The 12303-nt window shown below is 48.4% G+C and overlaps 1 protein-coding gene across 1 annotated transcript in view; it reads right to left on the bottom strand.

Annotated features, from left to right (window-relative positions):
- CASKIN2 (CASK interacting protein 2) overlaps positions 1 to 12303 on the bottom strand; it is a 119272-nt gene that overhangs the window by 42585 nt on the left and 64384 nt on the right. The window contains exon 2 of the mRNA XM_056863891.1: positions 10385 to 10436. Coding sequence (XP_056719869.1) covers positions 10385 to 10436 — 52 coding nt within the window. The remainder of the gene's footprint in view (positions 1 to 10384; positions 10437 to 12303) is intronic.

Raw genomic sequence — 12303 nt, 5'->3', positions numbered from 1 at the left:
CAACCATGTGGCTACAATTATCACCCTGCCTTGGATATCCATGGAAACAAAACAGTGACTAGGGTTGCTGGGGTAGGGGGTGGGGGTGGGAAGTCACCTCAGGGGTCCAGGGAGCCAGGCAAGGTCCCCTTGGGAGAATAAAGAGCAATTTGCCCGTTCTATTCAAAAATTGTACGTCTGTGTTTTCTGAATGTGAAGCAGACGGAGGGAATATTTGCTGGGGGGCGGCAAGGAGGCTCTTGGCAATCCTGACAGCAGTTATGCTTAGCATAATCATGCCTCCCCAAAGAGTTACAGAAGCTATGCAGTAAGTTTTCAAATATCTACTAGTCATCAGAATCCACTATTTGAGGGAACTGTTGTAGCACCGCTTTTCTCCCCCCCCCAAGTGCCCAAGAATTTTACATGTTACCTCCGTGAAGTGGCAGATACAGTTTCTATTTTCCCTCCTACACTCACTCTATATGTTTCCTAGTGACCCTTAGCTGACCATGGAAACAAACACCACAAAGGAAGGAACCCTCAATAGGCACGAGGAGAAAGGTGACTATAATCTCACATGGTTAGGGCACCGCAGAGGCGGGATGGCTCAATTGCAGGTCCAGAATTAAGCTCATCAGATAACTTCCAGTTAAAAGATACAAGCTGGTGATTTGAGCTGCCGTTCACCATCTCCGTTCAATGTGCTTCAAAGAAGATGCCCTCCCCTCTGCCTTGGAAAGTCTGGTATTCAGATACCTGTCGCTGTTTGCCTCGGGGGACAGCGGCTCCAAAACAAGCAACCTGATAGTTCTTATTGGAGGAGCCTTCTATTATAGAAAAGTAAGCAGACTTTTGAGTTACACAAAGCATTGATAAATGTATTATAGCTGTTTTATGCAGCTTTGTAGGTGTGTTAAACTGAAGCAAAGAAAGAAGCCATGATGTCAGTCTTAAAATATCCTAGGAATGGAGGTGTTTTGAAATAAGATGCATCTGCTCTGTTTTACAGAGCTCTTACTTTCCAAAATAAGAGCCTTTTAAATGAAGAGGCATGACTTAAAATAAGGGACATTTGGAGCCCCAGCTTCCCAGCACTGACCAGACAGGCCCTAATGTTTAGTGATGCCTCCCACTGCCTGCATTTCTCAGTAGACTCACAAAACGTCTTCTCTCCAGAGACCTCACCATGTATATCCTTGGGGTGTCATGGTTCTAGGTCACCCAGAACAATTTCCAGTTGAGTCTAATATAGGGTCGTCAGATCCCTCTTTGCCACCAGTGGGAGGTTTTGGGGCAGAGTCTGAGGAGGGTGGGGTTTGGGGAAGGGACTTCAATGCCATAGTTGCCAAAGTGGCCATTTTCTCCAGGGGAACTGATGTCTATTGGCTGGAGATCAGTGGTAATAGCAGGAGATCTCCAGCTAGTGCCTGGAGGATTGGAGAGAAAATAAGTACCAAAAACAACTCATAGAATGCAACCACAATTTAGTGCAATTGAAAAAACGTGCAAAAGTGAAACAAAACAACAGACATCACTATATGTACAAAGAGAAAAATATATATGTAGCTCCCAAGGAGTCTTCAATAACGCCTTCTTAAACATAATTATGAGTCCCAAACGACTTCACACGTAGAAATTCATGGAGAAGACGGTAGAAATGGTCTTCTCCATGAATTTCACCGTCTTCTCCATGAATTTCTACGTATGAAATTGTTTGGGACTCATAATTACATTTAAGAAGGCGTTATTGAAGACTCCTTGGGAGCTACGTATATATTTTTCTCTTTGTACATATAGTGATGTCTGTTGTTTTGTTTCACTTTTGCACGTTTTTTCAATTGTACTAAATTGTGGTTGCATTCTATGAGTTGTTTTTGGTACTTATTTTCTCTCCAATTCCCCTTAGTACCAAGTGCCTTTTTTCTCCAGCAGTACCTGGAGGATGGCAACCCTACTCTAATACTGTGTTCAGTTTTGGGCACCACAATTTAAGAAAGATGTAGACAAGCTGGAATGTGTCCAGATGAGGGCAACAAAGATGGTGAGGGGTCTGGAGACCAAGTCCTATGAGGAAAGGTTGAAGGAGCTGGGTATGTTTAGCCTGGAGAGGAGAAGACTGAGAGGGGATATGATTACCATCTTCAAGTACCTGAAGGGGGTGGGGGACAGCATGAGAAGTCCTGTAAGCAATGTTAGAGTCAGCCTGTGTGTGTGTTATGTGCCCATACATAGTAACAGGGAATACGATGGCATGAATTAATCTAGTCTTGGTGGCCAGAGACATATCCTAGGTCACTGGCCACCAAAGTCAGCCTAGTGGGTTATTATTTGCAGGAGGTCGGGGGTGGGTGGGTGGCTCCCTGTTTTCTGGGCAGCAACAGAAAAGGCAGACAGAAAAACCAATATTGCCTTCTCTAGCCTGGGGACAGATGACACACTATTCTTGAGCATGGCACATACCTCCTCCCCTGTCCCAACTCTCCTAGTCTGCCCTGACTATGGCTTTCCTACTGTCCAAGCGTGTGAGGCCAGTGAGAATGAATAGCGCCTGTGTTCCTGGTTTGTGAAAGAGGCTTGTTTATCCAAAGGCCTTCCCCCCCCCCAGCTCCCGCCTTCTTGCTCAGTGCTGATTTCATTCATTCAAAAAAGACCCAGGCAGGCTCAGAGCCCACGGGAACCAACCCCCCCCCCATGGTAATGGGGAGCTCCAAGGCTTTAAAGCAGGGGCATTTTCCCCAGCGAGGCTCAAAGAGTGTAGAGAGCAAGCGGCCGCAGCCCGGCCTCTGGAACTGCTAGGGACCAAGGGGTTGCCATGGCAGACTGGAAGCTGTTGTCCCATTAGACTAGGAGCCTGTCTGAAGGGGAGGGGAGGCATGAATAGCAGACGCTTCAGAGTGACATACCAGGGAAAACTCCTAGCGCATAATGATGGTCCCCACAAGGGAGGTCTTTTCCTTAACCCCAGGCAGCCAGCTAGCAGTCACCTCATGCTGGGCCTCTGCTGCAGGCCTAGATGTTCCAATTATCCCCACGGTAACCTCTCTGTGGGAAGAAGGGATCCTTGCAGCCAGGAGACTGGCCAGAGGCTCCAAGGGGGCACCGTGCCCATTCCAGAGGCAGGCCCAAAGAGCTCTGACGAATGGGATTGGGAAGGCTGTATTGCCATTGCCTAGCAGGGGTAAGCGCTTACGGGCAGCCTGCCAGCCCTGGGTAAAACTCAGATGCTGGCTGCTTCATTCAGACAAGGAAACTTTCTACCCTGTGGGCGGCAACGATCTTCCGTGGGGGTCGGGTGCCTCCGTGTTTCCTTTCAGAAGGACTCCTGTATTCGTAGCAGCTGCACGGCAGGCAGAAATTCAGCAGGGGCAACGGCGATGATGAGGAAAGCCTCACTGGACTGTCACACAGCTGCTAAAGCAGAGGAGCCAAAGAACAAACGCCGAGCAGGGGACCCCTGCAGGCACCCAACCACATTTCCTAAATTCTGCCAAAATGTTTGAGCAACAGGATTGTAACAGCAACAGGGCCCTGACAAAAAGGATGTATTAATCCTCAGCCACCAATGGACCAGCACTAGGAGGAAGGTTGCCTTTGCTCCCTGATGTTGTTTTCATGAGCACTGTAGATGTTCTGCCTTAGTCCTTTTGGTTGGATCAGCAGAAAGGAGTGCCTTGTGGTAGACACGAAGCAAACTCTCTCAAACAACAGAAATTCTGCAGCGAAGGGAGTAAACTCAATGACGAGAACGTCAACACCATTAGCCACCATCTTCTAAATATGAATTATTGAAGTATTAATTAACCCTTAATTCTGGCACAGTTAATGTTGCCATATTGCTCAAAGACAGAGATTGTCCAGCCAGTAATGGCACTGGGGCAAATGAGTAGTTAGTTGCTTTGCTATCTATTGCCTTGGGGCTAACCTAAGAATTCTGTCTCGAGTCCAGACAATGCAAAGGTGTTCAGACAGGAAGACTCTTTATGGCTTCTTCTTTTGCTGCCTTTACCACTGGAAATAATTAGGGTTGCCAACCTCCAAGGAGTGCCTGGAGATTTCATGGGATTACAACTGATCTCCAGGAGACAGAGATCAGTTCACATGGAGAAAATGGCCACTTTGGCCACTGGACTCTATGGCCATGGATGGTGGACTCCCCTGAAATCCCTCCCCTCCCCAAACCCCACTCTCCTCAGGCTCTACCCCCCAAAATCTTCAGGTATTTCCCAACAAGAAGCTGGCGACCCTAGAAATAATATAAATGACTGATGCTAATTCATTCTTTGTTAACTTTGGATATTCAGAAAAACTTTGCATAGCCTGTGAATTACAGTGCCCAGATTTCTGAGACTTTGACCAAACTAAAGGAAGGGGTGTCATATCTATAAGCAGAGCTCCCCCATTTTTTTTAAAGTAGATATTTATTCACTGTACCTATAATCTGACTTTCTTGCTGAAAAAAGCTGGGAGGGCTTGATGCAGATCAGAAATGTGGTATAGGGAGGCAGGGGTTTTAATCCCCTCCTCTACAAACGGAGCTATTTGCCCAATAGGAAAATCTCAGAAGTATTTGTGATTTAGAAATAGCATTTCTGAGGCAGGGGCAGGGTTAAGCTCCACTCCTCCAGCACCAGTTGGAGGGACAACTGTTATTAACATTTAAAAGAAAGTGGACAATCTGATCACAGATGCTCTCTGTCTTATTGACCTGTGCAACAGTAAAGACACTCTTCGTTTGGGGGAGGGACAGACTGTCATTTTACTCTAATCACTTTTCCTGAAAAAGAGCTAAGGAGAAGCTCGGAAACTCCTGTAGCCAATCTCTCGAGATATACCCAAGTGACCCAACACAAACACCCTTGCAATGTATTCTGCCTCTTACCACTTGGGTCTGGTCAACTGAGCAAGAACTGGTTTTGCTGCAAAGCACTTACAGGGGATCTATAAAATAGATTTACCACTTAACAGCAGATGCTACGCTGATGCTGACGTTCGGCCTTGCTGATTTCATGGATGTGTGCTTAGGAATGCAGCTTTAGCAATCTTAATTGCCCTTTTGCATTTAGAATACAAATAAGGAACTGGAGCTAGGGTTTAATTTACAAAACAGCCTACATAACTGCAATAGAGAAGGGAGTTAGGAACCTGTAGCCAATGACATTCCTCAGCTGTTTTGAAAAGTTCACCCCTGGTGCCCAGCCAGTCACTGTACATGGCATTTAATGTATGGTCTATGGAGAAAAAGAGGCTTACTGCCTTTCCTGAGAAGAAAACAGAGCTCTCACTCTTTCTCTCTCCCTGGGACTTACGTGGCCCCAATACCAAAGCATGTAAATTACTGCTTTTCAAATTACATTTATCCTAACAGTGTCCACCAAGAACACCATTTTAGTTTTCACTGCCAGAAGGGAAAGCATTTTTAAAGTAACTGTTGTAGCCACTTTTTAAAATAGCTCCTAACTCATAACCCCTGAGGAATTATTGCATATGGCCTCATACTTGGGCAGGGGCTGTCCTCCGCCTTCCACAGGTCATTCTAGGGTTGCCAACCTCCAGGTACTAGCTGGAGATCTCCTGCTATTACAACCGAGCTCCAGCCAATAGAGATCAGTTCACCTGGAAAAAATGGCCACTTTGGCAATTGGACTCTATGGCATTGAAGTCCCTCTCCTCCCCAAACCCCGCCCTCCTCAGGCTCCACCCCAAAAACCTCCTGCCGATGGTGAAGAAGGACCTGGCAACCCTAGGTCATTCCAATGCAACTGCTGAAGTATTTCTATTGTCTGGCAATACCAAAACCCAGGAGAGCTTTTACTTGGGCAAGAATGAATGCCCTTCCTTTGACGGTTTTGGAGGGCAGATATCAAAAAGTGCCATAGATTCTCACATAATAAAGTTGAAACTATGGAACATATGATCATAGAGTGTCCTATATTTAATGAACTGAGGGACAGTTTAATTAATCCTTTATTTATAAATATGGAAAGGTCCAACGAGGCACCTTGCAGTATGAGGGCGCAGGTGACATGGCTGCTATCAGATATAAATGATTCTGTTACTCTGTGGCAAAATTTATAGGGACAATAATTAAATACCAAAAGAATAACACTGTCCCGAGACGGGCCCAGAGTCAGCCCATCTGGGACTACAGGACCCTACCGGCCCCAGGGGAGCACAGGAAAAGGGGCGACCCCGGGAGGGAACCAAGGGGAGTCAAGATGCCGAACCCTTACCTGCCTCTCTTTTCTTCCCCACAGACGCTGCAGCAGGAGACGGAGCGGCCGGGGAGGAGGACGGGGTCAGGGGTTCAGGCGGGGAAGGGGAAGACGGCCGGCCCCTCAGAGAGGGAGGGCAGGGCCGAGAGTCCGGAGACGGCGCCCGCGTGGCGGGCAGCCACGGCAGACTCGGCTGCCCATCCGCCTCCCCGGCCGCCGGCCTTACAGGCCTCCCCGCGGCCCAGCTGACAGGCGGGCGGGCGCGTCCCGGGCGAGGACGCGGAGGTCCTACGCCGCCCGGCTCCGGCGGTTGTTCCCCCGCCCCCCGAGAAGCAGGCTGGGAGGAGGCGCGGGCTAGGCTGCTTGGCCCCTGCAGAGAGGCGGGGCCAAAGGTGCACGACCTACTTCCGGGGGAGGAGCTCATCAGCCCTCATTAGGGCTCAAGGGGGCGGGGCCAGGGGAAGGAAAGGGCGGAGCCTGGCCTTTATAAAGGCCACTGGAGCGGAGGCCGGGGAGGAGAGCAGTCAGAGGGCTCCTTGCTGAAGGTTAACAGCAGCGGGACTCTGGCTACATCGGAGGGAGAAGTTGACTCGGACTCTCCTTCTGACTGGTCTGAGGCCGAGGAGGCTCCTTGGGCTCGACCAGTGCGGGCGGCAGAGGAGCGGAGGACCCGGGACCCCGAACCCCCGGCTCCTACAGTGGTGGAGAATGCGGGCATAGGGGGAGGGGCCAAGCGACCCCCTCCTCGAATCCCAGCTTCTGCGGGGTGGCGGCCAAGCCGGACAATACTAAGGCCACCCGTATTGACGCTCCCAGTCAGCACCACGGCACCCATGGAACCGACCGAAAAGACCACGCCTCCAGCTATGGATTTCGGCCAATTTAGCCAATGGATGCTAGAGCAGCAGGGGAGGATGATGAAAGAAATGTGGCAACAACAACAAGACGCCCAACACCGGTTAGTATGAGAAATGTCTCTACAGCACCAAGAAGCTCAAGCCAGTTTATTGCGAGACGTGTGTAAGACGTTAGAAGGTACTAGAGGTGGGATGGGAGATGGAACAGGGGGAAGCAACCCAAGGGTGCCTCCCATCCCCCTCTCAAAATTAGGCCCAGATGATGATATCGACGGCTACCTCGAGGCATTTGAGCGCACAGCTGAAGCCTCGGGGTGGCCTAAGGATCGCTGGTTGTTTATCATTGGGCCACATTTGACCGGACCCGCTCAAATTGCCTTGAGATCCCTCCCCAAAGCCGATAGTGCTGATTATGGAAAATTAAAAGCGGCTGTTTTGGCTAGATATGCAATCTCTGACGAAACCTACCGACAGAGGTTTCGACAGATGGCCTGGAAGAAGGGGGAACCACCCAGGGCCTTTGTGACAGCCTTAAAGGACATGGCTGATCGGTGGTTGCAACCGGAAGTTCTGAATAGTCACGCAGTGGTAGAACGCATGGTGTTGGAGCAACTAGTACGAGTGGTGCCTCATCGGGCCCAGGAGTGGCTGATCTGCAACAAGCCCAAGACTTTGGAGGAAGCAATGACGCTACTAGACAACGTCTGTGCACTGGACACGAGGGGAGAACCCCACAAAGGGGAGTATCGAGCCCCGACCGGGATGGGAAACCGGGGAGGACGGGCTCGCCTCCTCCCGCGGTTATTGCCAGGCGGGGGCCCCCGATTCAGGGGGACTCCATCGCAGATCAGCTCCACCCCAGGAAACGCCCCAATAGAGGGGCCCCGGATGGGCCTGAAGAAAGAAGGAAGCACCCTCGATACCACCAGCAAGGGTCCCTGCTATACGTGCGGCCAATGGGGTCATTTCCGGCGCGAGTGCCCGCTGATGGAATGTGACCTCGGATGGGAGCAGACCATGCAGGCAGATGCCTGGGGTAGACGCCCTGATCCGTTGCTGGTCGAGTTACAGATGGACAACACTCCAGTCCAAGCCCTTGTCGATAGCGGATCTTCCATATCCATGATCCTCAGCTCATTGCTGCCTCCAGATGTGCCTATTGTGCACATAGCCTCCGTCGCCTGTTTCCATCAACACGTGGAACAGCTACCAGTGGTGAAAGTGCGGGTACAGTGGGAACAGCAGGACTTCGAGATCCTTATGGCACGGGTACAGCAGCTGCCCTATCAGGCCTTAATCGGGCGGGATGCTCCGTGCTTCCAGGAGATGATGCAGCGGCTCTTACCAACAACCTCAAACGGGGAAGGAAAGGGCGGAGCCTGGCCTTTATAAAGGCCACTGGAGCGGAGGCCGGGGAGGAGAGCAGTCAGAGGGCTCCTTGCTGAAGGTTAACAGCAGCGGGACTCTGGCTACATCGGAGGGAGAAGTTGACTCGGACTCTCCCTCCGACTGGTCTGAGGCCGAGGAGGCTCCTTGGGCTCGACCAGTGCGGGCGGCAGAGGAGCGGAGGACCCGGGACCCTGAACCCCCGGCTCCTACAACACTAAGTAAGGCATTTTTTATTCCTTTATTTTCTGCTCAAGGCTATAGCTGTATGAGCAGTACTAGATAGATAGATGATAGAAGATAGATAGATAGATAGATAGATAGATAGATAGATAGATAGATAGATAGATAGATAGATAGATAGATAGATAGATAGATAGATAGATAGATGGTATCCTGGATATCCATTCAGTTTTTATAGCGGAAGTGCAGTTTTTTCAAAGGGACAACTCCAGAACTAGCAGTCAGGTCCTTAAAACCTTGCACTGGAACAATCCACGGACTCAAGAGGTCTTCTTGAGATACCCCTCAGTGAACAACAGCATAAAATGCCTCCCACAGCTACCTTAAAAATAATCCACGACTGTTTTGTCATTGTAACTCGATGACCTTTTGCTCGCTCTGTCAACATTTGCTTTTCCAAGCTGAGCAAACACCTAGCTGCTTGCTCTCCTTGGTGGCCATTATCTCTACATCTTGATTTCACGCCTTGTTCTTCTCTACCTAATTGTTCTGTGCTTTGCTTGTTTCAAGTTTGCGAGATGGAGCGTGGATGGAAACTTCTGGCTATAAGATCTTGGCAAGCTCCTAGACCACATTTATTGGACAGGCCCTTTGTATAGATGCTTATCTCAGACTGCATCTTGACTCACAGTCCAATGCTTGGCTTGCTTTTACCCTTACCACCAGGACTCTGTCATATGACTGAGTTTTGACAAAGCTTCATTCACCTCAACATCCTTTTGAAAAATCTGTGGGAGTTAGATGCAATATCTCTGTTAGAATCATTGACTTGGGGAAGCAGATGAGGTTGGGAGAAAATTTGCTGTGCATACTTCTAAGCCTGGAGACGAGACACATCAGCAGTGTTAAGCACAGAAATGTAGGATTTATAGCAAACACAAAGCAGCATAAGCTAAATTTTAATGCATGCTATGACCTTAATCCATTGTGATTGCTTGTCAGTGTTCAAGGAAGCTGCTGTACTTTCCCAAGACTTAGGTTAGCAAAACATATTTTTCCCAGCTGCAGGTAAGGAGCAATTGCATACCTAGCTAAGTGTCTACAGCTTTAGTCCTTAAGTCACTCATTTCTGGAAGGTGCCACTCAACCATTCCAATGAAACATATGCTTTTAGGCACTTCTATGATTGGGCTCTGTTCTACACTCTTGGCTTTGGAGTTCTGTCATGGAACGACTGGCCCAAAGTCACGTGCAGAGCAAATGACTGAACCATGGGCTACAAATAGGGTTGGCAGGTCCCTCCATGCCACTGGCTGGGGCTGGGGGCGGGGACCCGCGCATGCACGACGCAGTGACGTCACTACTGGGTTTACCCTGGAAGCACCAGCATCATGCGGGACGCTCTAGCAAATTCCTCCCAAAACTCTATGGTTTCCATGGGGGGGGGGGTGTGCTAGAGCGTCCCTGTCACGATTTCAGCATTTCCGGGGTAAAACCAAGAGTGACGTCATTGCGTCTTACGTAGGGATTGTCCCCCAACTGGTCTGCTTCTGCCTGCCGACCAGCTGAGGGGCGGCGGGTAGCCTAGTTAATTGGCGGGCAATTGTCTGCCATAACCAAGCATATGGGAACCCTAGCTACAAACACAATACAGAAGGGGAGGGTCAGTCTAATCACTGTAAACACTTTGTGCCTTGATCAGTTAGTATGCTCATCATCATTATTTCCACTTCATCAGCACACCCTTACTAGACTAGTACTTACCCATCCACATCCTGGTAGTTCACATTCAGCCGTTTTGTTGATCCCAAGAGTTCTAGAAAAGGCAGAAGGGAGAAGAGGGTCAGATCAGGATAGTGACAGATAGTGGAATCTACATAGTTCATATAGAGCCTTTTTAGATAATATGTTCAATATTAGCTGCAACCAGAACTGAATCTGCAACTCTCTTGTTGTGGGCGGAGAGTATTACTGGCTCATACAGACAGGAACCATATAGAATAGCTACTTTAAATTACAATGTTTGCTAGGAATGATAATTACAGGATCTCTTGCTACACAGATATCTTAAGAAGACGCCAGCCTTAGAGATTATTAGACACCTGGCCTTAAAGATTAGATTCCTTATCTAGTCTAGATAGCGTTGAAGGTTACGGATGACGTGATTCACTGATAAGGTTCCTGCAGTGAACGTATATAAGGGGTCTGGAATAGAGGCTCGTTGGAGGTCTTGGTAAGTGACCTTCCCAGCGATAAGTGATATATGTACAGATTTGTGATCTGTGTATTGTACAATATGTAATATGCTAAGCCTATTTTAAGTTATTTTGCAAATAGAGCTGTTTGAACTGTGTGCTTATGTGATATGAAATATTTGAAATTATGTTGCTTACAATGAATTGTACTTTATACTGCTCTATACCTCAAGACGATCTGCTTATCTGCTAAAAACATACAATGTAACTGTAACTGACTTGTAACTAACTTGATATGATGTTTGTAACTGAAGTACTTTGTGACCTGATCCCACATTCTGTTTATGTTCTGAAGCATTTACAATAAAAAAGATTTTTTCTTAGAAAAGTTCAAAGCTTGTATCACTGCTTATGGGGCATCAGGGTTAAGCAAGGTAACGTATATCTTAGTGAGATACAAGACCTAGAAACCTATTTGCCTACACAGCACTGACCGCTACACTCTCTACCATGAAGACTCTGAAACAGAAGCATTTTCGGAACAAACCATAGGAGATTCCATGTTTGATCGTTGTCTCTGCACACAATGTGAATGACATCAGAAAAGCCACTGCTTAGAATAGGTCAGCATAAAGGTCCCCTTGCACAGTATCCTGTCTCTGATAGCCTTTTGGAACAAATGTACTGAAGGTTAATTGCAAGAAACAGGACTGTGATGGAATGATTTCCATCACGCAGGCTGGTTTTGCTTTTGGATATTAGATAAGAAAGGGTAAATAAGGAGGCAAAATCAACGCACACGTTTTTTCTTTTCATTTTTGGTTATATTCATAAGTCTTCTAGGGACACGTCTTTGATTATCCAGCAAAATGGGATGTTTACAAAGGATGCTGGCAGGCGCAGCAACTCTGGACTTTCCTACCCGGATTGCTTCTTTGCACAGGGGAACGGGTCTCCCTCTCCCTCCCCAGACCTTGGGACTAACCTTGCTGTGCACAGGCCAGTGCTTGACCCATCCCTTCAGCTTCTTCCTCTCTCCAGCTCCTTCAGTGTTGCCTTTTATGGCACCTTTTTCCATGGGCACCAGCCAGGTACTTGCTTCCCTTTCTTCATTTCCCGCTTTCCCCAGTAAACATGCTGTTCATTCGCTTCCATCTCCAGTTCCCTTTCAATCGCCAGTCACACCACTTCCATGTAACAAGCAGGAGAAAACCTGGTCCCCATTGCTCGTGGCTACTGGGTCAGTGCCTTTGGTTGACTCTCTTTCAGGAAAGCTCCCATTTATAAAGTCTGGTGCTCAGAAAACTGTAGAGCTGGGACATTTTACTTACGCCTCTCAGTAGCTTACCCGCTGCCAGGGAAAAGCCCACGGACCAGATGGTTGGCATTTTTGCTCCACAGGGAGAGAGTGGCGGGAGCCCAGAGGTTATGAATATAGCAATTGTATTTGTCTGACATTCCCTTCACCTTGCCCACCTCCTCCGAGCT

Source organism: Euleptes europaea, chromosome 1 (genome assembly GCF_029931775.1).
Source record: "Euleptes europaea isolate rEulEur1 chromosome 1, rEulEur1.hap1, whole genome shotgun sequence".
Taxonomy (NCBI): domain Eukaryota; kingdom Metazoa; phylum Chordata; class Lepidosauria; order Squamata; family Sphaerodactylidae; genus Euleptes; species Euleptes europaea.
Note: the sequence above shows the minus strand (reverse complement) of the source record. Positions and strands in the feature narration are given on the sequence as shown.